Below are 27,752 nucleotides of genomic sequence, written 5' to 3'. Positions count from 1 at the left end.
GCTCAGATACAAGGGTAAATAATAACTTGTATGACAATGCCAGGCAGCATCTTACATAAAGTAGCTAGCAGCTATCACTGTTAAAAGAGAATTTAATGAGTTTCAATCTCCTGGGCTAGATTAACTACACTTTGTAATACAGTAGAAACTTAATAATAGTCTCGCTAAAACTTTGGGTTTTTTTCTTCCTTTCAACAAATTTTTGAGAAGTGGAGGAAGTCAAATATCTGGGGATTTGCAAACTAATCAATCTGACACGTCTGAAAAAACTATAGTACAGAGAGAGAGAGATCTTGAAAACTGCAATAGTAGTTCACAACCTGGATATGGATAAAACTCTGAAATTTAGGAAATTTCACAGAATAACTTGTTAGACAACATAAAGAAGAATCTTGCCATGATATATTTATAAAGTTTAGATATTTCAAGACAAAATAGGCAGTACAGTAGAACCTCGACATGAGGGCGCCCGGTCGGACGCAGCGCGGGCCCACGCACCGGGAGCGAGCGAGCAGGCGGGCGGGCGGGGGGGGTTGTCCTCCAGTCCCAGAGGCGCTCGCGGGGCAGAGCATCATCCCGGGCGAGCCGCTCAGCCCGAGCCACAACGGGCCGCGGGTGGGTGAGCTTCGCTCCTGCCGCATCTGCCCGGAACGTCAGGCTCGGAGGGGCGACTTCTCCGGCGCGGGGCGGGGGCGCTTCTGCTCGGCCTGCTCCTGCCACTCCGCGGGCGAGGAAGAGGTCGGCGGCGGCTGCTCTCCGGGGCGAAGGCGCTTTTGGGGCGAGCCCGCGGGCTCCCGGCCAGGCCTTTAGGCGAGTGGGGGGGGGCTGTCGAGGCTGATCCTGCAGGCGGGAGGGCCCAGCGGCCTGCGCTGCCAAATCCCCGGACGGGCAGCTGGGCGGACGGGAGGCTGCTTCGGCTCCTCATCCCTCCTGCAGCGGTGCACGTTACCTGCCCCTCTCCCGCCCGCCTCCGAGGGGAGGCCCCTAATCTCTTCTTCCCCCGCGGGAGCATCTCTGGCTGCTTTGCGGCGCGGGACCCCCTGCCTCCCCCGGTGTTACGGGCTCTTTTCTCTTCCGAAATGCCCGCAGCCAGCGAAGCGCCTCTCCGCTCGCCAAGTGCCGCTTTGCTGCTTGCCTTCCGCCTTCCTTCCCGCTGATGCAGAGCGGCTTCCAAAGCGACGCGAAGACGGGTGAAGGTGGCTGGGCCGCTGACAGGGACAGGCGGCGAGCGCTCGGAGGGGGCACAGACCGGAGCGAGACTTGGCCTCCGCTGCGGCTGCTTTTTGGGCTTGCGCCGCCCCCCCCTCCCTGCCTGCATCTTCGCTCCATAAGACGCGGCTGATTTTTCATCCTACTTTGGGAGGAAAAAAACTGCGTCTTATGGAGCGAAAAATACGGTACATAAGTGTAGACTTCTAAATGATAAATAAATATATTTCATAGTTAAATAGATAAAATAAGGCACTGCCCTTTTTAAGGGCAGTGCCTTTATCTAACTATGAAATAGATTTATTTATCATTTAGAAGTCTACACTTATGTAATTTGTAGTGCAATGGGGGAGGGGCTTTTCTGGCTCTATAAGAAACATAGATTGTGGTTAGTGTGAGTTTGAGTAATGCAATATATTTGATTTACTGAAAACTATAAATTAATGCCAGATTGCATTTAAAGCAAGTCAAAATCCCTAGCACCAGACTATCACATGCATAGCTGGGGTTTTTAGGTGCTAATCATCCTGTGTAAGAAATGTGGAAAAGAAAGATTCAGTTTAAAGAAACCTGAAAATGAAGAGGCTAATTTTGAAGAGCTATAGCAGAATATATTATGAATAAGGGTTTATCCTTTTTTAGTGTTTCACATTATTTGATTGATAAGTGCATAAAATTTATATTTTAAAAAATTAGTGGCCTATTTCTGTCAAATAGGAACCAATTTTGTTTTCCATAGAAGTATAATTTGAGTACAGTGTTCCCTCGATTTTCACGGGGGATGCGTTCCGAGACTGCCCGCGAAAGTCGAATTTCCACGAAGTAGAGATGCGGAAGTAAATACACTATTTTTGGCTATGAACAGTATCACAAGCCTTCCCATAACACTTTAAACCCCTAAACTGCAATTTCCTATTCCCTTAGCAACCATTTAGATTATTACTCACCATGTTTATTTATTAAAGTTTATTTAAAAAAATATTTATTAAAGGCGGACGAAAGTTTGGCAATGACATATGACGTCATCGGGCGGGAAAAACCGTGGTATAGGGAAAAAAACCGCAAAGTATTTCTTAATTAATATTTTTGAAAAACCGTGGTATAGCCGTTTTGCAAAGTTCGAACCGGCGAAAATCGAGGGACCACTCTAGTGCAAATTTGAATAATGTGACCATTCATGGGATTTATCAACTACACTAATGGGGTCCTCCTCTATCTAATATTAAGCCTTCAATTAAAAGCATACTTGCTTTTAAATCATAAATTACATGTTTGATGTAATTTGTAATTTAAGCAAAAATTCTAAAAAATCTTTAATGTTCGGAACTTCTCCAAGTATTAGAAAAAGAGCTTGTTTGCTTGTTTGTTTTGTTTTGTTTGTTTATTTATTTTTATTTTTATTTTTTTTAATTTATTTATTTATTTATTTATTTATTTATTTATTTATTTATTTATTTATTTGACTAGTATGCCGTGCCTCTCCAAAGACTCGGAGTGGCTCACAACATGAGATACAAATATAATATTAAAAACAATTTTAATAACTCTTATAAAAAAGTTATACAATCCAAACAAACCATACATAAAATGGAACAGCTGGGGGAATGTCAGTTTCCCCAGGCCTGGCGGCATAGGTGGGTTTTCAGAAGTTTACAAAAGGCAAGGAGGGTGGGGGCAGTCCTAATCTCCGGGAGGAGTTGATTTCAGAAGGCGGGGGCCGCCACAGAGAAGTCTCTCTCCAGACGACATTGTTTTGTCAATGGGACCCGGAGAAGGCCAACACTGTGGGACATAATCAGTTTAGAAGTGATTGAATTACAATTCCTATATTTTTGACCAGGCTCTCTAGAACTGCCAGGTCCTTGCATTGCTTTCCAAGTCTTTAAAAATAAACTAGAGGGGAAAAAATACAATGGTCATTAATGTCTGCCTCTTCTTATTGTGTTTTGCTTTGCTTTGCTTTATTTGCCTAGTTTCTCTCTCAAGAGCCAGATATTTCATAGAGAATTATGCATGCAATAGTCATTATCTGTAAGTCATTTAGACTTATAGTGTTGTCTGCTGCATGCTAAACAATTTAGGAGAGATTTAAAAGATGCCATTTGTGTAACTCAAGGGTAATCTTGTTGGCCGAGCACAACTTGCAGCTGGGAGGCTGAGCAACGCAGAGGACTAGAATCACAAATATCAGAATGAGTAGATTTGGGGAAGGAATTTGTTGTTAGGGTTTATTTATTTCTTTTTAACTGTAAAATCTTTTTAGGGCATACACATTCACAGTTTTCCCTACTCAAAATGGTGGGAATCTCTGCTAATTATTTTTCAGCAGTTGTTATCAGAAGAGCTCTGAGAATTGCCTATCCCTATTACTTTTCCTCCAATGCATCTTTAAACATCTCTTCTGGCGTTTCATTCCCTGGAGTTCCTTGTTAAACCAAGGAGCTCTCCGGGGTCAACTGCCACAAAGAGGTTCCAAAGGCACAGTTTGGTCTAGAGCCCCCTTTGCGGCCATATTCCAGGCCAATACCAGAGACTCTGCTGAACTGTATAAGCGAATCCAGTAGAACCCCAAGTGCCCTCTGAAAGCCCTCCGGGTCCATCAGATGCCTGGAGTGGAACCACCTAATGGGTCCCACCTCCCTGCAGGGAAGAATTGGAGCCTGAAACTCAAACCATAGCAGAAAATGATCTGACCATGACAAGGGCAAAATGTCTAGGCCCCTTAGTTTCAGATCAGATCTGGGCTTAGGACCAGACTACTTTCGGGACCGCCTTCTGCCTCATGCATCCCAGCAGCCGGTTAGGTCTCACAGAGTCAGCCTTCTCCAGGTCCCGTCGGCCAGACAATGTTGTCTGATGGGATCTAGAGGAAGAGTCTTCTCTATGGCAGGCCTGGCCCTCTGGAACAAATTCCCTCCGGAGATATGGACTGCTCCCTTCCTCATCCTTCATAAAGCTCTGAAGAATCATCTCTGCAATGTTAGGGGGAATGTATTTCGGTTGGAGGAATACATGGTTTGAGGAAAGGGGGATTATTTAATTTGAACAAAGATATTTAGGTTGTATATGATGTCAAAATAAGAGTTTTATGAGATATAAAGAAGTATTTCTTGGGTAAAATGCAAAATTAAAACTTAAAGCATAAACTTTGAAATATCGAAATATTGAAATAATGAAGACAGAGTGGGTTATGATTTATTTTATTTTATTTTAATTAGGAAGATTGATATTAATGATTATTATAAATATATTGATCTATTCGGAGGAGAGGAGTGAAGTAAAGCTAGCACCTCGTCTTACGAACCCCTTGTCATACAAACTTTTCAAGATACGAACCCGGGGTTTAAGATTTCTTTGCCTCGTCTTAAAAACCCTTTCCGTCTTATTAACCTGAGCCCAGGTCCGTGGGCTCTCTTACTGCGCCTGCGCTCTCGTATTGCACATGCGCTCTCTGACCTCCGAAGGGATTCCCCTACCTTGTGACTGTCACCGCCGGGATTTCCCATTTGCTTGCATGGGAATTCCCAGCTAGAATTCCCCGCCCCCTTTTACTTGCACCTGAAGCGGGGAATGCTGGAGCTGCCCCATTTCCCTGCCACTTTCCCCTCTAGCCCTCCGCTTCCTCTGCTCCCTGCAGCTGCCCCATCCTGCTGTCAAAATCCTGCCTAGCCTGCCGCTTCCTTCGCCCCACCTCGCTGCTAAAATTATCCCTCCAAAAGCTTCCTACACCACTCCAAATTGCCCACAAAATTGCTTCCCCAAAAGCTTCCTATCTTGCCCCAAATTGCTCCAAAAATCGCCACTCCAAAAGCTTCCTATCTTGCCCCAATTGCTCCAAAAATCACCACTCCAAAAGCTTCCTGTCTTGCCCCAAATTGCTCCAAAAATCACCACTCAAAAAGCTTCCTATCTTGCTCCAAATTGCTCCAAAAATCACCACTCCAAAAGCTTCCTATCTTGCTACAAATTGCTCCAAAAATCGCCACTCCCAGAGCTTCCTATCTTGCCCCAAATTGCTCCAAAAATCACCACTCCAAAAGCTTCCTATCTTGCCCCAAATTGCTCCAAAAATCGCCACTTCCAGAGCTTCCTATCTTGCTCCAAATTGCCCCCAAAATGGCTCCCCCAAAAGCTTCCTAAGCCATCCCAAATCACTTCCAAAGTCTTCCAAACTCCCCTCCCCTTTCAAAATGCCTGGAAAGAAAGAGGGAGAGAGAAAGTAAGTGAGAAAGAGAGAGAGAAAGAAACGGGGGGAGAGAGAGATAGCAAGAGAGAGAAAGAAAGCAATAGAGATAGAAAGAGTGATAGAGAAAGAAAACAAGAGAGAAAGAGTGAGAGAGAGAAAGAGAGAGAGAGCAACAGACAGAGCAAGATAGAAAGAGAGGGAGAGAGAAAGTGAGAAAAAGAGAGAGAGCAAGAGGGGGAGAGAGAAAGAGAGATGACTCTTGATTTAAAGCATATGGTAAAAAGCACCCAAATAATAACAGAGAAAAAAAACCCCAGTCGTGTGTGTGTGTGTGTGTGTGTGTACTCTTGAACAATTTCCAATAGCCCTCACCTGTTATTGGAAATGGTTCAAGAGTTCACATACACACAAACACACACACAAGGTGGAAGGAGACAAAGATGGAAAAAGAGGAGAAGATAGTAATAATAGCAATAGATTTTGGTTTTGTTTTATTATTAATTTCTTTTAATAAAAAAGAAGGGAATTTTTTCTTGTTTATTTATTTGTTTGTTTGTTTGTTTGTTTATTCTTCTATGCCGCCCAGTCTGAAAGGGACTGCCACTCAGACACTATACTTTTCCGCCCACACGGAAAAAAAATTAGAGGGAACATTGGCTATAGTGATACCTCGTCTTACAAACGCCTCGTCAGACAAACTTTTTGAGATACAAATCCGGGGTTTAAGATTTTTTTGCCTCTTCCAAACTATTTTCACCTTACAAACCCAAACCGTCGCCACTGGGATGCCCCGCCTCTGGACTTCTGTTACCAGCAAAGCGCCCATTTTTGCACTGCTGGGATTCCCCTGAGACTCTCCTCCATGGGAAACACCACCTCTGGACTTCCGTGTTTTTGCGATGCTGCATGGGAATCTCAGCAGCGCAAAAACGGGCGCTTCGCTGGCAACGGAAGTCCGGAGGTGGGGTTTCCCAGCAAGTGGAGCCTCAGCGAAATTGCAGCATTACAAAAACACAGAAGTCCGGAGGTGGGGTTTCGAGGAATTCCGTGTTTTTGCGATGCTGCAATTTCGCTGAGGCTTCCCTTGCTGGGAAACCCCATCTCCGGACTTCCATTGCCAGCAAAGCATGGAGGGGAGCCTCAGGGGAATCCCAGCAGCGCAAAAACGGGCGCTTCGGCTGGCAAAAGGGGTGAGTTTTGGGTTTGCACGCATTAATCGCTTTTCCATTGATTCCTATGGGAAACATTGTTTCGTCTTACAAACTTTTCACCTTACAAACCTCGTCCCGGAACCAATTAAGTTCGTAGGACAAGCTATCATTATCCAGATGTCAAAAGTCAAGGAGGTAGCATTGGTTTTTGCATATCATAATTTGTAAAATTGACCTATTGTAAAGCAACTGGATGTTGTTGGTATTTTTTTTTAAATTGTATTGTGATTGGAGAAAAAAATAAAAAAAATCTTTGCCGATTGAATTGGATGAATGTGTATGAATGTATATGGGTTTTAAAAAATACTTTTAGTAATTTTTATAATTCTTTTAAAGTAATTTAGATTTCTTTTATATAATATTGCATTTATAATATTGTACGCCGCTCTGAGTCGCCTCAAGAAGAGCAGCATAGAAATTTTAATAATAATAATAATAATAATCCCAGCATAAGGACATGCTTTTCTTGTGTAGAAAAAAGAATATGTAACATTTTTACAATATCTATTGAAATATATTCACTCATTTGAAGCTGGCAATATTTCAAGTTAGTATGGAGTTACACATAAAATGAGAGCCAGGAAATGTGCTGCACTGGGAGAATGGAGTCCCAGGTTCTTCTTTAGATATTGACACCATCTGGGTGAACTTGGGCCAGCCACACATACTCGGCCTTGAAACATCATCAGGCTCTGCAGCAAGCTAACTGAGCAACAGATCCCTAGTTGTACCATGCAGTGCAAAAAAAAAGGACCCTGCAACAAAGCAGGACAAATGATAAAAAGGGGAAAAAAAGATAATCTACTCTTAGTTATAGCATGGGTTAATTTTTCTTTTCTTGATTTGGCAATGCACTTGGACGCTATGGTCACATAGTATCTATAAAATTAACACTTTTTAGTCAGCTTATCCTGCTTTTTTATGCCACAAGAGTTATTGATGGATTTCAAAAAAGTGAATAGAATACTTTTGGTTTAATGTCTCTATAGGTTTCATCACCCAAACCGTCATCAGATGACAAGGCAGCAGAGGAAGAAATAGAGAAGATGCCTCCTTATGATGAAGCAACTCAAGCTCTAATTGATGGTAGGCTATTGAAAGTACTATATCAAACTTTATGGTTGTAGGAGGATCTGGCAAAAGCAGGTTTCTGCACATAGATTTGAAGATATTTTTATAAAAAAGAACTCTCTTGGTTTCCTATTGCTCTCTTTAAACTTTGTGGTGGTGGTGACAGTTATAAATGCAGCATATATTTACTAATTTTGATAGTTCGTAAATATTTTCAAACATCAAGAGGAGATTACAAGGGCATTTGAAAGTATAAAATTGGTGGAATTCCTACTGCTGGGTCCTTTGGGGTTTCTCTTTATAGGGTCAATATTAAATAACTGATAGCTTGGTATTGGCAACTAATATTTTGAGAGGACATGTTGTAAGAGCTGAAGTTTCTGCACTCTTAAATGAACAAGCTGCCCTGTACTGAGTAGTTTTTGCTAGGAAGGCGCAACCTATCGTATTCAGCTTCTCTGGGAACCTTTTTCCTAGGCTATGTTGAAGGATGATTTTTGTTTAGTGTTGTGGTTGGCTCTGGGCCAGCTCCTGCCCCAAGGACTGTGGGGGTGAATGTGGGTGAATCTTCGCAGTGTCAGAGGCCAGTGTTACTGCCGTCTGCTGCTGACAGCGACACAGGGAGTGAATGTGAACTGGGATCCTCAAAGGAGGGCCTGGCAGACAGCCAATTAGGGGGCAATTCATCCTCCTCCTTATCTTCTTCGCTGGACTCAGATGAAAAAGCATTCATTGACGTACGCAGGCGCAGGGCAATGATTAGGAAAGAGCAGCTACATAGGTATTACAAGAGATAAGACTGTTCACCTGTGGTTCAACTAATTAGGGCAGCTGTTAAATGGGCAGCATGCCGGCCTCTCATTGTGGAAGATTATTTTTCGGAGAAAGAGCAAGTGGCTTTCGTCTCAAGGACTCTCTCTGCATCGATCCCAGGACTTGGACATTAAACCATAGTTAATTGTGTGAGTTGCCAACAGTTGAAGAAGGGTAGCTGTGACGTTTTCACAGCTGCTTGCTAATTGTTTTGTGTTTGTTTATTTGTTTTCACTGCCTTCAAGTCTGTTGTTTTGAAAGTGTGCCCTTTGACTGCTAAAAGGGTGTTTTGCTTTCCTTTTATTTTCGATAAACACTTTGTTCTTGACTTTTCAAGTGTGCATGTTTGAATTCATACCTTTGCACCTAATTTGGGGCTCGTGCCGTTGAGCCCGGCAGAACACTTAGCAAGTGTGACCATTGCAATTCTTGGCACAGAAACTTGGTCTCTTGAAGTGAAAAAAGTACTGGACTAGGACCAAAGTTAAGGTCCTTTTCGATTCTGCCTGCTAATTGAAGAATAGTATATGTCTGTTTGTTTGTGCAGAAGTTCTTTTGGGCATTTCATAACCTCAAAGTGCTCAAGTACCGGGGTGGGGTGGGGTGGGGGGGGGAGGAATTCTGTAAATAAGGCAAACTCAGCTCAGATATTTTTCCCTCTGTTTATTTGTGCTGCAAGGGTTGCTTTAAAACATTTTGCCATCTGTAAGAGTTTAAAAATGCTTTTGGAATGAAGATTTGTTTGATTGAGAAACAGAATTCTGAACTTAAAATTAAATTGTAATTTTGCGCTCTAGATGTATATCACTATCCTTTCTCCATTGCATCTGGAAGGAGAGTCCAATATGGGTTATTCTCAATCCTATTGGTCGAGACTGAGTTTAAAATTAACATACTATTAGGCACCGCCCCTTGCCTGCCCCCAGTGAGCTCAGTTTTAAAACTCAGTCTAAGTATCGAGACGTATGAGTTAGTTGTAATAAAGAAAATGTTATTTAATTCTGTTTTTTACTTGTTTTAACTGCCTTTCTTCCTTTTGTTTCTGTTTCTACAGATGATGCAAAGGAGGATGGGGTTTTTGCCCTCCGTGGGCAGACTCCCCCACCGAGTTTTCCCCAGGAGACCTCTTCCCTCATAGAGGGTACCGTCCCATAAGGGGAGCAGCCTGGTGTCACTGGCCTCCGTGGCCAAACTCGGCTGGGAGTCGAAGGTGGGGGGGTCCGCCCCCCCCACTGGGAGACTCGGGGACGCGGAGTCCCCCGAAGACAATTTAATTATCCCAGCACTACCCTGTACCCAGGGGAATCAGTTGCTGCTTGGCGCTAGTTCGGAGCCGCCGGGAACGCTGCCGCCGCTCTCAGAAGCAACGCGGCTTCTTCAAAGCGCTCCTACCGCCGATCATATGTTCGGCGGCCAAGCCGAGCGCCGGAAGCAAGGAGAGCGCTTTCCAGAGGCCTCGCAGCAAGCCGAGAATGCGGAGGCAGGATCCGCCAGGGGGAAAGAGCCGGCGGAGGAAAGGGCTGTCAACCCTCTGTTTTTAGCTTGCCTCAGACAGCGCCCGCCATTTTGAGCTCCCGAAGGGGAACTTCCCCCCCCCTCCTCTCCCTTCATTGTCTCAGCGTCCTGTTTTAGGCGCGAAGAACGGTTGGAAGGGCTGACAGGCGCATGCGCACTGCACAGTAGCTCTGAGAAGCCATTTTGAGGGAGTTTATCAATCTGAGGAGAGAGAGCATAATTGATTCAGCTCTGTGCGTTAATTGCTTTTAATACTCTGATTCCTACTTATACTGTGAGTATTATGGATTCCTGTGGCAATACAGACCCAGCCCCTGTCTTGGGATCTGCAGTTCCTGCTCCGGTGGCCAAGCCCAAAGATAAGGGGAAGATAAAGGCTAAATCATCCCAGTCCTCTTCCTCAGCCATCAAGGAGGCCGAGAGGCGAATTCAGGCCCTTGAACAAAAGTTGGAGGCTGCACTCCACAGTGTTCCACTGCCTAGGCCTGGACCATCGTTATGCCTTGATGTGCCTGCTGGCCCACAAACCCCAAGAGAGAGGGTGGAGAGAGACTGGTCTCCTGATCACCCAGCCCTGACTCAGCTTCAGGTTCCCAGGAGCAGGCCGGGATCAGCCACCCAGGAGAGACCTGTATGGGGTTTTTCACCTCAGGCCAAAGCTGTCCCAGCAGCTACCTTCACCCCTACAGCTGCGGGGCTCAGGGACAATCCTGATACGTGGCAGGATATGCCACCGGCCTTCCAGGAACTACTTTCCAATGTCTATACCAAGGGCATAGCAGTGGGAGCACAGCAAGGGCCCCAACAGCCAAGACAAGCCACGACCCGGGACCTCTGGTCTGCACCGCCCCTTTCGGGTTTAGGATCTGTACTTGAGGAACCTGTGTTAATGGAGGATAGTGATAAAGACTATGATATGTCAGAGGATGAGGCACCTCCAGAACAACCTCAAGTGGCGGGACTGTTCAAGCAGTCCTCCTTCAGGACTCTTTTATATAAGGCAAGACAGACTATGGAGTTGAAGGATCCGGCCCAACCATCGCAGGCCATGCCATCTAGATCCTCTACTCTGCTGAAGGAGCCTAAGCCTGAAACAGACCATGTTCCGGCATCGGAAATTTTTGTACAAAGTATTAAAAGACCGTGGCAATATCCGGCAGCAGCCCAGGGGCCATCAGTGGTAGAGAGGAAGTTCTACACGTTTGACGACGAAGTAGAGGCTCTTCTCCAATTCCCCCCAATAGATTCACCAGTGGTGACACTGGTTTCCAATGCTCTGGTTCCCGCAGAGATGGGTGATAACTTGAAGCCAGAGGACAAGAAGGCTGAGGTGCTCCTCAGGAAGACCCACATGATGGCCGGATGGGGGTTCCGCGCAGCAGCGGCTGCATCGTTTTTTAATAGAGCCTCCATCGTCTGGATTGAGGACATGATGTCTCGCCTGGGGCCGGAGGAAGGACGGATGCGCCAGGACCTTAGTAAGTTGTTGGCGGCGGCAGAATTTTCCGCCGATGCCACCTTACATGCTGCCAAGTTTGCGGGGAGAGGGATGTCTGCTACTCTTGCATCACGCCGACTACTATGGCTGCGCAGTTGGCAAGCTGACACCAAATCAAAATGGCGTCTGGCATCATCGCCTTTTCAGGGGTCTCAGCTGTTTGGCGACATATTAGAGAAGGTCCTCATAGAGGACAAGGACAAACGGAAGATCCTTCCCAGGTCCAGGAGGGGTCAGGATCGTCGTCAGACTCCATACAACCGACGTCAGTCCTTTCGTTGGGACACCTCACGGTCAAACCAGCAGTTTAGATCCTTTCCCCAGGGCAACTTCGGTCAGAATACCTACAGGAATGACCGTACCCCCTTTCAAGACAGGGCCAGAGGCTATCAGTCTAACAGACGCCCATTTCGAGGTTCCAACCAGCGTGGGTTTAAGCGATCCAAATGACTTTGCTCTGACGCAGCCAGTAGGAGGGAAATTACACCTTTTCAGCGCCTCCTGGCTGGCCACCTCTTCAGACAAATGGGCTCTATCGACAGTGACACAAGGACCACGGTTGGAATTCATTCAGCCCCCGCCCAACCGATTCTTACACTGTCCCACGCCAAAGAACCCTTCCAAACGGAAGGAATTGCTTCAGGAAGTAAGTCACCTCCTTCAGATTCAAGCCATAGAGCCTGTGCCAAAACACACAGAGGGCAGGGGATTTTATTCTATGGTGTTCATAGTCCCCAAGGCATCCGGAGGCTGTCGCTTAATTCTGAATCTGAAATTGTTAAATCAATTCATCCTCTACCGCAGATTCAGGATGCACACCTTGCATACTATTCTGGCGGCAGTACGGCCTCAGGACTTTCTCACTTCCTTGGATCTGAAGGAAGCTTATTTACATGTGCCGATATTCCCACCACATCGCAGGTATCTAAGATTTTGTGTGGAAGGGAAGCATTATCAATACCGGGCCATGCCATTCGGCCTATCATCGGCCCCTCGTACCTTCACAAAATTACTCGATGTGCTCACAGCTCATCTTCGTACACGGTCCGTCCGCCTGATGGCATACTTGGACGATATCATCGTGTTGTCCAAGTCCCAGGCAGGAGCGCACCGAGATCTCCAACTTACGATGACATTCTTGGAAGAACACGGCTTTACCATCAACGTTCCCAAGAGCCAATTGATCCCGGCTACAAGACTTCTACATCTGGGATCAGTGATAGACACCACGACGTGCACAGTGTCGCTTTCTCCAGACAGACTGGACAATATCTTGGCCTTGATAACTTCCATCCAGAGACAACCAAAGGTATCCCTAGCCCTTTTGTCCAGGGTTCTGGGAACCATGGTTTCCTGTATAGGGATTGTGCCATGGGCCAGGCATCACATTCGTCCATTACAAGGATTGCTGCTACCGGCCCAGAAGGCGAAACTCAGCCAGTCAAACCGGCTGATCAGGCTACCAAGGAGCGTCAAGACCTCCTTGGACTGGTGGACTTCTCCAGCACTGTTCCAGGGTTGTTCCTTCCTGGCTCCCGACCAACTAGTCATGACTACAGATGCAAGTTTGTCGGGTTGGGGCGCACACATCGGTTCCCAGGTAGCCCAGGGACTCTGGACCAGGGAGGATCTCCTTCCTGTGAACATCAACCTTCTAGAGCTCAGGGCTGTGTTTTTAGCGCTCCAGCATTTTGTAACCTTGGTTCGGGGTCAACACGTCTTAGTCCTAACGGACAATGTGGCCACAAAAGCTTACCTCAACCATCAGGGAGGCACGAGGTCCCCTCGCCTCATGAGGGAGACCATGGCCCTTTTCACATGGGCCGAGTTCAACCTGGCTTCTCTATCCGCGGAGCACATAGCAGGCGTCAACAATGTCCAGGCCGATTGGCTCAGTCGAACCACCTTGGACCCCACAGAGTGGAGGCTGGACCCGCAATTGTTCCACAAGATCACACTACGATTCGGGACACCGCTGTTGGACTTGTTCGCCACTCACAACAATACACAGCTCCCCAGGTTCTATTCTCGGTTCCACTCTCCCATGGCAGAGAAGGCAGACGCCCTACGGTCGAGCTGGCCTCGCGGTCTGCTGTACGCCTTCCCTCCGACAAATTTGGTCCAGAGAGTGATAGACAAGATTATACTGGAGGAAGCGGAAGTGCTACTGGTTGCACCACATTGGCCACGCCGCCCGTGGTTCTCGGACTTAGTAGCCCTGTCGATCTCCCCACCTTGGAGGATCCCGGACAAGATAATCTCACTCAGTCAGGGGTCAGTATTCCACCCAGACCCTCAATGGCTCCAATTAGCCGTTTGGCATTTGAGAGGAACAAACTGAGGGAGCATTGTTTGCCGGACAGCATCATTGACACAATGCAGGCCGCCCGACGGCCGTCAACATCCCGGATTTACCAGGCCACGTGGTCGGCCTTCTGTAAGTTCTGCACCGGGAAAGACATACAACCAGAAAGAGCCCAGATACTGACAGTCCTAGAATTCTTGCAGTCAGGCCTTGAAAAAGGACTGTCTCCAAACACTCTTAGGAGACAGGTGGCTGCATTGGCAACCGTTATCAGACTACCGGAGTTCCGCTCCTTAGCGATTCACCCTTGGATACGGGACTTTCTAAAAGGAGCTTCAAACAGCCATCCCCCGCCTCTTCATAGGTTTCCATCGTGGGACTTATCTCTGGTGTTGAAGGCCTTGACTGGGCCTCCCTTTGAGCCTCTAAGATCTGTTCAGCTCAAATTTCTTTCCATCAAGACGGCCTTTTTAGTGGCTGTCACTTCAGCCAGGCGTGTATCGGATCTGTCTGCATTATCCATCAGACCAGACCTTTGTATATTTTATCCGGACAGGGTGGTTCTACGTTTAGACCCGTCATTCCTTCCTAAGGTCAACTCGCTGTTCCATAGGAAGCAAGAACTAGTTTTGCTGGACTTTTGCTCGCAGGGGAGCCATCCTACAGAACTTTTGCTCGCAGTGCAGCCACGTCTGCGGCTTGGAGGACTCAAGCCTCGATTGAGGACATCTGCCGGGCTGCGACGTGGAAGACTCCTTCTACATTCACTAGACATTACAGACTGGATGCCTATGCTTCAGCTGAGGCATCTTTTGGGAGAAGGGTATTACAGAGGGTGTGTTCCTTTCGTTTTAAAACTGAGCTCACTGGGGGCAGGCAAGGGGCGGTGCCTAATAGTATGTTAATTTTAAACTCAGTCTCGACCAATAGGATTGAGAATAACCCATATTGGACTCTCCTTCCAGTGCACTGAGAAGACCGTTCAGGTAGGTACAACGGTTCTTCCCCAGGGCAAATCTACACTTTAAACTTCTGTTTTAGTTTGTAAGCTGTCAATGCATTTAGCTGCATGAACATTTTAGTAGAAACTCTTTAAAGGGATTGGACTGTTTGAGACTATTAGTTCTTCTAATGGAATTAACTGCCAGTGATAATACCAGTGCACATATTTTCTTTTAGTAAATGTCATAAAGAGGCCTAGAGCAGAAACAAAAGGCTTCTGCTCTAAAAGAAGATGAGCAACTGCTTTTATTTAGTACGTGGTTAAAATGTGGGACTCTCAGAAAGTAGGGCTCTGAGTCCAACCTCCTCAGTCTAGGAATCCCATATTAAAGCATCCTCCTGTAGTCTGAATTAATTACTTTTAGTATTTGGGTTCATGGCCGTGCACTGCATCCTGGATGTAATGTCCTGATAATTATCTCCTTATTCATAGAAGGAAATATGTGTTGCCCTTCTACCATTGTCTAGTCATGTTCTTAAATATTATTACTAATATTTAGGTACTTAGTTTGGAAACTGGTGCACTGGAAGGCCCAGGGAAGTATACCTGCCAAACAAGCAATCTAAATTAACAATTTAGGATGGGGGGAATCTGTCATAAACTAGTACTTTATTTTACAGCCCCTTATTGACAAGTATTAGTCCTGTGCATGGCATTCACTGATTTAAAATAGTTTTTGACTATTTTTAAAACAGAATTTGAAAATCTTATTGACAGGCATATGCTGGCACTTACTAAATGTTGCATGATAATACGTATTTACATCCAAATTAAACTTGACATGGTTAGAGTTTTATGCTGTGATTCTGAATAGGCCTAATAATGATTAAAGCATAATGATCTAGTAAACATTTTCCAAGTCATTTTCTTGCTTTATCATTTGTATTTCCCTTTTAATTTTTGAAACCTCAGTCAGTATATCTGGTCTAGTATCCTTTTCTAAAGCATTTTAGAAAAAACCATTTGTTGTTCCATTTTCAGTACTCAGGAAGTATAAGAAGCTTCTTTTTATTGACTATGATGTAATGTAAACAGTTGCTTCAAGTGAGAGTAGGTATGTGTTGTTTTGTATTAAGATAATTTAATATAACTTCTATAATATTACTTTAGTTACATTTAGTTTTTATTCAGATAGTCCTCAACTTACAATCATTTGTTTGTAGTTCTCACACTTAAAATTGGCACAATGTCTCTGTGGCCATGTAATCACCATTTGCTACCTTGCCAGGGAGCTTCCAACAAGCAAAATCAATGAGGAGATTGGATTGGACTTAACAACTGCTTGATTCGCTTTACAGTCATGGCAAAAAAGATAATAAATTTGGGCACTACATCAGGTTCCAGTTGAGGACTACCTGTATTTGTTTCTGTCTGTGAGCATAATATACTAAACTTCTTATTTTTCTATATTTTGATGACTTTTGTTGGCATTCTCTGAGCTTTGTTCAGTTTCCATGTTTCCTTCAGTTTGGAAGTCTAGAACTGGGCACAGTATTAGAGAATAAAAGGAAAGTGTCAGCTGTTGCCTGGAAGCTGTACTTTGGTTGAAGAAATTTAAATTTGTCATTTTTTATAGCCATCTCACAGTGATGACTCAGGTTGAAAACTGAACAAATGCTATAGGAGGACCTTTTTCAGATGTCCCACAATCAACCTGGTATCTCCACCCTATGTGTGTGCATTTGATTTTTATCTCCTTAGTGGAGGACTTCTACTTCTTTCTTTCACATTTCCTTCTGTTGCTTTCAGTCCATTTCTCTAATCTGTTTTTTAATTTTGTTTTTTGTATTATCATCCAATTTTCAAGTTTAATTAATCAGTCACCTCAACCATGAGATGGGTGGCATTTTGATGAATAAATAATATATATATATATATATATAATGGACTATCACAGTCAAGGGCAATGGTCAGCAGTTGGTGGGGTCAGCCCAGAATATTAAAGTTGATTATAAGAGTTTCAAAAACATTGAAGAAACACATGTATGTGAGGGAACAAACCTCATAATGATAAAGAATTATGATCATTTTTGAAGGGCATTTGGGAAGGTAATGCATTACATTTGCATAAAAGGCATCTCAGTGCCTTTAGAGGGCACCCCAAGTCCTCAAAATATGTATGCTAAGATAGGACAGGGGATTGATGGAGCCATTTCTAGTTCCCTTGGCACAGCAGTCTTGCCTCCAAATGATGATTCTGTATAATTAAATATGGTTTGGAAGAGGTTATAGATGTAATTCTCTGATCTGCTTTTCAAGAGTAATTCTTCTTTAATAGAGCTTCTATGTAGATTGTTTTTTTAAGCATATGGCTTGTGTTAGCCAGGGATCACCAAGGTGGCTGCCTGCCTCTGCGAAAGGAATTTTTTCAGGTGGTCTTGTCTTGTCACAGGATGCCTGTATGCCAATAGGCAATTGGGGGAGGCTCCTTTCTTGCCCTTACGTGGTTTATTTGCTCATGTGAATCAAGCTGCCAACCTCAACAATGCGCAGGCCCAGTGTCTTACCACCGCACCCCTGGTCTTTAGGCATTATCAGGGTCAGACAACCATTTGCCACCAGCCACAATAATTTTAAAAGTATTTTTCCAGGCTTCTGGGGCCACTGGGGACTGTTGATATAAAGCATCACTAAAAGGCACAAGATGGAATTTGTGGCATTTTTCATTACTCCTAGTGGTGGTGGGGGATTCCTCTTACTTGGTGCTACCGGTGCGCTGTGCGCGCAGCATGAGGATCCTTGCATGTGTGCGTGCATCCCTAGCATGATTTTGCTTCCCTGCATGTGCAGGAAGCAAAACGGTGCTGAAATCTCCCAAGGGGATAAGCCTCTCGAAGTCTGGGGATTTTGAAAAACATCCCAACGGGCCAACTGGAAGTTTGGAAACAAACTTTCATTTGGGACATTTTTCGCCCTCCCCAAGCTTCAGGAGTTTGGAGGCTTCAGTGAGATCTGCATGCTTACGGGGAGGGGGGGCACTGCAGGAGTTGTGCAAATGTGCATGCACACACACCCTTTTGGCACATGAGCCAAAAAAGGTTCGCCATTATTGAATTAGTGGTTTAAGAACAGCCAGCAAGGTTAGTGTTGTCATCTAGCTGGCCATTATGTTAAATTACTGCAAACTAAACAGAGATCTGATCCTGGGTCCATTTTTGCATTTTTCTTGCATCATTATGTAAAGCATTTTATATTGTTATAGCTTGAATTACTGCATTTAGCCACCTGGAAGGCCAGATGAAAACAGGGCAGAAAGACTTTCTCAGTTTGACAAAATGTTTGGTGTCTGTTTTGGGCTTGCAGCATAAATAATATCTAATATATTCCAGATATTTTGAACCTTAGTTGCCATTAGATTTATAGTGCTGCTCCACATTTGGATAGATTATTTTTTGGTGGAGGATCATATTTTAATTAGAAGATACTAAGGCAAGTCATATATTTTCCGCCTAGAATGCCTTTGGAACTGATGCTTCAGTTGGGTTTATTCCCACAACCCATGTTTTTGTGGGTTCATGGCTATGCATATGAAAAGTTGGAAGGCCTTGCTGTTTCAGGAGGCCGGGGTGTTAACTGATTTGTCACTTTTTGGAGTGTTCAATGACTGGTAGCATGTTAATCTTACTGTGTGTGGTGGTGGTGGTGGGTTGTTGTGTGTTCTTCATTGGTTTCTGTAAGCAGTCATGTATGTGCCTTTGAAAGTGGGATAAAAATACCTTAAATTGATGTATTTCTTGGCCATATCTGCTGTTTTAGGGAGACCAAGCAGGAAAAGCTGAGTCACCTCCCTGGAAAGGGCAGAAGAGCTGTTAGCTTTACCTGTGTCTAAAAATAGAACTTATTGTCTATGCATATGTTCAGCTAGATGTGTGTTGCAGTATCTTAACCATTCTTCTGAATTTCCCCAGACCGCTTTCTGACTAGAGCTGAAATTCACACTCATAGCTATAATGTTTTAATTTCCTGAGCCATGCAGTGTTGGATTCATTCTGCTCCCCATCCGATTTTTCCTTGAACAGATTCCATTTCAATGACAAGGAGACAATGCTATGAAAATCAGCAAACTTTGCATGGGCTACTGCTAAATAAAGAAAATATGTTATCAAAAGTTCCTACGGTTGTCTAATAGTTTACTTGCTGTGATGGCAGGTTTAATGTTTTTACTGATTTCTGTACATTTTGATGTGTTTTATGAATGTTTGGCCACAGTTGTACAGTCTTATTTTACAACCAGTGATCAGAATAATAAATTGATGGGTTAATGATTAATTGACTCCATTTCTGCACAGGACTTAAGTTTCCTGTAAATGTTACTGCTCTGGAAAAGGCCGATTATTTTTAGTGGAATGTATCTGGACCTTCCTTCCCTGGCTTTTTCCAAACAGATAAAAACATTTGTCTTTAATGTTCCTCAAATATTGCCCCTTGCTCAGTTCCTCCAAAGCCTGTCCAACCAAGCTCTCACAAGTGCTGTAAGACAGAGCTTGTCAAAATGTATCAGATGAGACAAAAAAGTTTTGTAGCTACAGTAAAATGAAGTAGGAAGCTCAAGGCATGTCTGCACTTTGCACGGTAATGGCATTAGCTATGTAGGTGCCACATAGCAGAAAATGTGGCACCTACACAGCTAATGCCATTACCTTTTTTTAAGCGGATGCATAGTTTCTCAAGTCTCACATATCCAGGAGGTAAAGGGCAATCAGTAGTGGTAGCTGGTTGCTTAATGTTACTCCATCAGTTTAAAATGAGTCTTCTGCTTCTAATTTCACCCTGAGCAGAAGTGGAGAATTGTCACCATGTGTTGATTTAGCATTGGAAGCTAGGAAACATCCTGACTTTTCCCATACTGCATTTACGTATCAGCACTGGGTTTGCTCTAGTTTTCATCCTTCTGGCTTTCTGAGAAGGTAATGGGGAGCCTACCTGCATCAGATAGAATTGAAATGAAAACCTAGTTTAGTTTTTATTTTTGTTCTGAATGAAAATGGTTAAATTCTGTAAGTAGAGTACAGCAGAGTAAAATGCACATATCTAGAATAATACTTCAGTTAAATTTTGATTCAGTGATACCTTTGGCCTTTTTACACATCATCTTTTGTTTTAGGGCAGGAGTAGGCAAAGTTGGCTCTTCTATGACATGTGGACTTCAAATCCCAGAATTCCTGCGCTAGCATGATTTGCTCAGGAATTCTGGGAGTTGAAGTCCACAAGTCACAGAAGAGCCAATTTTGCCTATCCCTATTTTAGGGGATTGAAAATCTCCATTACTGGTCTTGTATGAAATCATAATCTTAGTCTCTAACTAATATTCCTGAAATATTACCTTTGGGCCACTGGCTCATGACTAATGATTATTGAGCTTGTTGCTTCTCCTAATATCCACTAGATCAAAGGTCCACAACCCCCGGCTAGCAGACCAATACCAATCTAGGCCAGGCAAGTGAGTGAATCTTCATCTGAGCATTTTCAGGTTCTAGATGGCATGAAAACACAGAGAGAGAGAGAGAGAGATAAAGTTTGTTCCTCCACAGAACCAGTCTCAGGTGCCCAAAGGTTTCGGAGCTGTTACAGTAGCTAGTGTTGGTGTATCCAGGATGGCAAATTCTTCTCTTATGGAGAAATAACTGAAGCATTGGTTACACACAAATATTTCATATTGATGCTGGCTATGAATATATAGGTGGGGGGAAGAGATGGGGGAGTTCTATTTTACTTTAAACTGCAATAAGAAGGAAATGGCCCTTTCACATAGTTATTAATAGGTTGATCAGAGTAGCAAATCTATTATTTCATTATGTCTTTCATTTGGACAAAAATCAGTGATGAAAAGAGGAAATTTAAATCATTTGGCTTTCCCCCCCTTTTTTTCCTTGCATTTGAATCATGCAAAGCAGTTCCCAATGACCTCATGATACTTGGAACTATGTCTTAACCATGCAGTTTGAGGCTAGATCTAAAAGTATTAAGTTTGGAAAGACTGAAGAGGAATAAACTTACAAAGGAGATACTAACCACATAAGTCAGCGGTCCCCAAACTACGGCCCGCTGAGGCGATTTATCCGGCCGGCAGGGAGCACACGAGATTTTATCGATAGATATAATAAGCTCTCGAATCTCCCGTCCATTCACCGCGGAGGATGAGGTGAGGAGGAGACGGTGCAGAGGCAAGGGGTGGGGAGGAAAGCGGGCCTGCAATTGGCCCCTTGCAGGCCCACTTTCGTCCCCGCCCCTTGCCTCTGCACTGTCTCCTCCTCACCTCATCCTCCGCGGTGAATGGACGGGAGATTCAGGAACCCCCGAATTTGCCCGAATGGAGGCAGTGGCGGCGGCTTCAAGGGACCTGGTCCTTCTCGGCGCTGCGTTGCTGCAGCCTCCGAGCTCCGCTGTTGTCCCCGGGCACTGTTACCTCAGCTGCGCTGAGAGAGAAAGAGAGAGAGCGTGGTGGGCGGCTTGCCGGTCCACGGCCCCCTGGATGAGCGGCCCCGCATGGCCCCAGCACCGGACTTCGCCGTCGCCTCTGCCCCCGTCCGGCTCTCCAGCAAAGAGTCCACCCCTTTGCCCTCCATGGCGCCCAGCGCCCGGCCTCAGGCCACCGCCACCTCCTCCTCCGGGTAGCGCACCCGAGCTCTTCCTGCAGGAACGGGTGGTGGGGTGGAAGTGGTTGGACTTATCTACACGCGCGCCTGCTGATTGGGAAGAGGGGGGAAAAAATCTGCGCCTCCAAAGAGGGGAGGGGGGGAAGAAAGAAAAAAAGAGCTCCAACTTGGCTGAAGGCGGAGGGGAGAACCGAGCGTGCTGCAGCAAGTTTGCTTGGCTTTCTGGGGCTTTTTTTTTCTCCCCTTCCACCACCCCTGTCTGAATGTCATTTGCCGCTTAGGAGTGACCCTCTCTCGGGCTTGTTGTGGATGCGGCGCGGATGAGGGGGAAAGCGGTAAGCGCGAATTAGCAAAACCAGTTCAACCTCTTCTTCGCCTCCTTACCGACTACTGAAGAAAAAAGAAGCTTTGTTGGGATTCTGGCTCTCCACAGAGACTTTCCAAATGTGCTTTTCAGGGCAGCCGGGCTTTCCCCCTCATCCACGCCACATCCACAACAAGCCCGAGAGAGGGTCACTCCTAAGCGGCAAACGAAAGCCAAGCAAACTTGCTGCAGCACGCTCAGTTCTCCCCTCCGCCTTCCGCCAAGTTGGAACTCTCTTTTTCTTTCTTCCCCCTCTCCCCTCTTTGGAGGCGCAGATTTTTTCCCCTCTCTTCCCAATCAGCAGGCGCGCGTGTAGATAAGTCCAACCACTTCCACCCCACCACCCGTTCCTGCAGGAAGAGCTCGGGCGCGCTACCCGGAGGCGGAGGCGGTGTGGGGCTGGGCACCGTGGAGGGCGAAGGGGTGGACGTGATTGCTGCCTCTTAGCTAGAGAGCCGGGCGGGGGCGGAGGTGACGGTGAAGTCCGGTGCTCTCCGCTCTCTCTCTCTCTCTCTCTCAGCGCAGCTTAGAAGTAACAATGCCCAAGGACAGCAGCGGAGTTTGGAGGCTTTAGCAACGCAGCACCATGAAGGACCGTATGTTGGTCCTTTGAAACCGCCGCCGCCTCCGTTCGGGTGAATTCAGGGGGTTAGCTGGAGAGCCGGACGGGGGCGGAGGCGACGGCGAAGTCCAGTGCTGGGGCCATGCAGAACTGCTCATTCAGGGGGCCGTGGACTGGCAAGCTGCCCTCCGCTCTCTCTTTCTCTCTCTGTTGCCAGCGTGGTGTATGAGAAAGAGAAAGCAAGAGAGAGAGAGAAAGAGGGAGAGATAGAGAGTGAGAGAGAAAGGATAGAAATATAGTGAGAAAGAAAGAGGGAGAGATAGAGAGGGAGAGAGAAAGAGGGAGAGATAGAAATAGAGTGAGAGAGAAAGAAAGAGGGAGAGGGAGGGAGAGAGGGAGAGATAGAAATAGAATGAGAAAGAAAGCAAGAGAAAGAGGGCGGAAGAGGGAGAGATACAAAGAGGGAGAGAGAAAGAGTGAGTGAAAGAGACAGAGAAAGAGAAGAGAGAAAGAGAGAGGGACAGAGAGAAAGAGGGAGAGAGAGAGGAAGACAGAAAGGGAGATAGATGGAAAGAGTGAGAGAGAGAAAAAAAGAGAAAGAGAAAAATGAGAAAATGAGGGAGAGGAAAATGAAACGAGAGAGAAGGAAGAAAAGAGAGGGAAGAGAGAAGTAGAGAGGAAGGAGGGAGGGAGGGAAGGAAGGAAGGAGAAATGGAGGGAGTTTCTTGATTTAAGTTTAAATTTACTTGTTAATAAAAATGTATAAATTACTTTATTACTTAATTACTTCTTATTTTAAATATTGTTTTTGTTCCCATTTTGTTTTTTACTTTAAATAAGATATGTGCAGTGTGCATAGGGATTTGTTCATAGGGGCTTTTTTATAGTCCGGCCCTCCAACAGTCTGAGGGACAGTAAACTGGCCCCCTGTGTAAAAAGTTTGGGGACCCCTGACATAAGTGAATGACCTTGAGTCAGATTTGCACATTCACCAAAATGACAGAGCTGGGTTCCCAACTTCACTTGTCCACTGTGAAATCTGTCCACTATGAAATGGGATGAATACTACCTATTCTTCCAGGTGGGTGTGATGCTTAACTGGCTTAGATAGCAAGAAGAACAAATAACTGCAAATGGAAATGGGGCATCTTGAGTGCTTGTTATGAAAATGCTTTTGTTTTTGTCCAATTCTCTCCCCTCTAATGCTCTTTGTGACATAGGAATACAGTATGGTGATTTAATCAGGCCCCAATACTACTACCCAGAAGGGAATTATATAGAAAAGCAAATGTACATAATGATTTTATTCAATTTTTCAGCCAGTCTTAATTTTACCTGTCTTCCAGTTGCCCAAAAGGCCCGAGAACAATTTGAAGAAGTAGATAAGTCCTTGAAAGAAATGGAGGAATCAATCAGGTAGGACTTTGGAGAGGAAAATTGTGACTGTTCAATTGAGTGGTGGCTTTTGTGAATATGAGCATGAACACTGCTATTTTGGCCCATCTTTGTTTAGGTTCCTGGTGCATTTTAACCTCCTGGCAGTCAGTCCCTTAGTAATAGCTACTAATAAGACAATGATTGAAAGAAATTTTGGAAATTTAATTAAATTTAATTTGAAACCTGAGCATTTCCTGCTGGGAATAACCATTGATAAATACAACCACCCCCACCCCCTCAAGGTATATTTAATGTTACATATCTTAACCACAGCAAGAATAGCATATGCTCAAAAATGGAAAAGTAAAGATGTTCCCACAGAAGAAGAAATTTTATTTAAAATTCTATCATGTGCAGAGATGGACAAAATGACACCAGAATTCAAGGACAAATCAGATACAGACTATTTTGAAACCTGGGACAAATTATATAACTGGATGGAAAAAAGGAGATTAGATGTTACAAATTTCTCCGTACTGAAGGAGCGGGTCCAGCAGTCACATGGGTTGCTCATGTCCAATCCGGTGGAACTGAGCCTAGTATTAAAAAAGCTTGCCGGATCCGCCCCTTCCCCAGAATTCGCTCAGTTCGCATATCCTGCGGTTGTATTGTGATAGCTCGTTCAACATTCTAACACCTTCCCTTCGTTCCTTTTCTTCAAAAGTAGTAAGATTTGTTTTATCATTATTATTTACTTGCACTAATAGCGCCAGCCGTTTGCGGCTCGGCTTTTTTCCTTTGGAGAAGTTGCGGTTTCGTTTTCCCCCGGCGGTTTTGCCGGTTACGATTCCTGCGGCCGCTTGTGGATTCTTCTAATCCGTTGGCCTGGAGGTCCTGGTGCAAGTATTAATCTATTGAATTTATTGTATACAATATATTTAAGGGCTTAAGAAATACCTCCTGCGGAGTGAGACGCCTTCTAGTCTCCTGGACTTAGTCGATCGCTTTCCCTTTAAGAAATTTTACGGAGCGATTTTTTCGGCGCGAAGGCCTTCGCGCCCTTTTTAAATCTAGGCCTCTCGTGTTGGCCTCCTGCCAGCCGCGTAGGCCTCAGTCCACCGCTTGGATCCCGGAGCGGGCCTTGGGGGTCCCAGGCTAAATTCTCCACCGGCTAAGCCTCCAACCAGAGTGCCTTGGTTTACTTAATTATAAAGTTTAGGGAGGCTGGCCCCGCTGGGTTTGGGGGCACGAACTCTGGGTTTGCCCAGATTGTCCTCAAGTTTCAGCAGCTTCGAGGCCTCGAAGCAGGATCCATTCCTCTTGGGAAGTCCTTGAAATTCTTCTCCTTATTATTCAGTTATTGGCTCAGCCTTGTCTTCTGTTAATTGTCAGACTATGGCTACTTTTCCCAAGAGAGGCACAACTAAAGGTCCCAGAGAGGCCAGGCCTACAGGCGATGAGATTACTAGTATCCCCCAGGCCTCTTCCTCCTCTTCTCCAGGGGCCCGCCCCTCGACCAAGGTCACCAGGGCCGAGAAGAGAAGGGACCTAGCCCTACAAAAAATCCATGACAAATCAGCAAAACGTTTGAAAGTGCAGGCCCAAGTGATCAGTAGTCAAGACCCCCCAGAGGCTTCTAGTCTACCTCCTTCTGGGGTCCCTGTGTTATCTCTGGATGAGCCAAACCTAGACAGACCCCAACCTAACCTATGGGGCATAGGTCCAGAGGAACCAGATATTATTGAAGATTCCCCCCAGCCAGGATCCTCCCAGGCCTTTAGGGATTCTTCTGCCATTTCTGCTGATATTTCCAGTTTACCTCCTGAGTTCCAATCTATTTTTGCTGTGTTGTCCAAAGCCATTGATGCCAAACTCTCCACCATCAATGAGCTTCCCTTACCTCTTCCTCCTTCTCGTCCCTCCCGCCCCTTGGGTTCTTCCCCAGCGGTCAGAGCTCCTATTCAGGAGGATTCAGATTCCTCCCAGGATGAATATGAGGATATAGAGGATGATGAGGATCCTTTTCAAGGCTTATCAGATGATGAGGAATCCCAAATAAAGGTTCCTCCTCCAATTACTATTTTTCCTTCTCAATTATTCAAATCTCTCCTCCTCAAAGCTAGAATTTCTACGGGATTAGCGGCCCAGGAGAAACAAGCCTCCACTTCCACTGATCCCCCGGAGGAGAATTTACCTTACTTCACAGAGGAACAGGAGGATAACGAGGTAATTCCTATGCCTAAATTGTTTAAAGATGCTTTACTCAAACAGTGGGAATTTCCAGCCTCTGGCCTTAATCCCTCCACCAAGGACAGAAAGTTGTACAAACTTTCCTCTTCCTATGAAGAGCTTCTATCCTTTCCCAAACCGGATGAACCTGTCAAGATTCTTCACTCGGCAGCGGCTGTGCCAGGCGAGGCGGAGGAAGTCCTCCGCCCAGAGGACAAGCGCATTGAGCAAATGCTCAAAAGAGGATTCACCGCTGATTCCTGGGCCATTAAAAGTTCTGCAGCGGCTTCCTTTTTCTCCAGAGCCATGCTGCTGTGGCTTCGCCAACTTCAACAGCATATTCCTCCCGATGACTTGAGAGGTCAACAAGACTTCAACAAAGTCTTTGCAGCTGCCCAGTACGTGGCTGATGCCACCTTGCAATCTACTAGATTTTCTGCTAAGTCTATTGCAGCTTCTACAACGGCAAGAAGACTCCTATGGATTCGCCCTTGGCAAGCGGGAGTTCGCCAAAAGTGGCAGTTATCCCAGGGTCCCTTAAAGCGCGACCTTCTCTTCGGTGATCTTCTGGATCCACTCCTCACGGAAACCACGGACAAGAAGAAAGTTTTGGGTCCAACCACAAAAAAGGCTACCAAAACGCAGTCCTTTCGTCGCCCAGGGCGCCAGCAAGATCAAGCGGCTTCCTTTCAGAGATCTCCAGGTCAGTATTCCCCCCGCTTTCGTTCCCAAGGCAGGAACTCCAGGGGTAGAGGTTTTCGCTTCCAAAGGGGAGCTTCCTCTAACAGGGCTTCAAAAAAACCTAGATGGTAATCTTACCTCTATTCCCATAGGGGGTCGCCTAGCTCATTTCGCCTCTAATTGGCGTCTCACCTCCAAGGACCCTTGGGTCATTGACACTGTTCAAACAGGCCTTCTTTTAGAATTTATTTCTCCTCCCCCTAAACGTTTTATTTCCTGCCCTTCTCCCAGGTCATCCTCAGATTGTAACCGTATGGAGGAGGCCATTTCTCATCTGTTGTCCATCAGAGCCATTCAACCGGTCCCTTCCGGTCAGAAGGGCCTAGGTTTTTATTCCATCCTATTTATGGTTCCAAAGTCCTCCGGAGGTTGGAGAGCTATTTTGGATTTAAAGAAACTAAACCTATTCATCAAATATAGGAAGTTTAAGATGCACTCCTTGTCTTCTATTTTGGCCGCCATTCACTCGGGAGATTTCATGGTCTCCTTAGACCTCACTGAGGCCTACCTTCACATTCCTATAGCCAAATGCCACAGAAGATTTTTACGTTTTTCCTTTCAAGGCAGGCATTTCCAGTATAGGGCGATGCCATTTGGCCTTTCCTCGGCCCCTCGGGTCTTTACGAAGCTCTTGGGGTCCCTGGCGGCCTATATCCGGGCGTCTCCCATCCACATTTTATGTTATCTTGATGATATTTTGATTCATGGGAACTCCCTAGAGAAAGTGAAAACAGACCTTTCTGTCACCATGTCAGTCCTTCAGGGCCATGGTTTTTCCATCAACTTTGATAAAAGTCACCTCCAACCTTCCACATCCATTTCTCACCTGGGATCCATTATTGATTCAGAATCCTCCCAGGTTTTTCTCTCTCCCGAGAGAAAACTCAGTATAGTGGAGTTAATTTCTAACATTTTATCTAATTCTTCAGTATCCATAGTTACTCTATCTTCCCTTTTGGGGAAGATGGTGTCATGCATAGGCATCATTCCCTGGGCTCGCCTTCATGCTAGGGAACTCCAGTGGCTCCTGTTACCTTTTCAGAGATCGGGGCACAGCAACTCAAATCGACGC

The 27,752-nt window shown here is 45.4% G+C and overlaps 1 protein-coding gene across 4 annotated transcripts in view; it reads left to right on the top strand.

Annotated features, from left to right (window-relative positions):
• Positions 1–27,752, top strand: part of PRKCSH (PRKCSH beta subunit of glucosidase II) — a 74,568-nt gene that overhangs the window by 35,529 nt on the left and 11,287 nt on the right. For all 4 annotated transcript variants that reach the window (XM_070741685.1, XM_070741683.1, XM_070741684.1 and 1 more), the window contains exons 12-13: positions 7,596–7,692; positions 23,680–23,749. In XM_070741685.1, the coding sequence (XP_070597786.1) occupies positions 7,596–7,692; positions 23,680–23,749 (167 nt within the window). The remainder of the gene's footprint in view (positions 1–7,595; positions 7,693–23,679; positions 23,750–27,752) is intronic.

Source organism: Erythrolamprus reginae, chromosome 2, assembly GCF_031021105.1.
Source record: "Erythrolamprus reginae isolate rEryReg1 chromosome 2, rEryReg1.hap1, whole genome shotgun sequence".
Classification (NCBI taxonomy): domain Eukaryota; kingdom Metazoa; phylum Chordata; class Lepidosauria; order Squamata; family Dipsadidae; genus Erythrolamprus; species Erythrolamprus reginae.
This window is presented reverse-complemented; position numbering and strand designations above follow the sequence as displayed.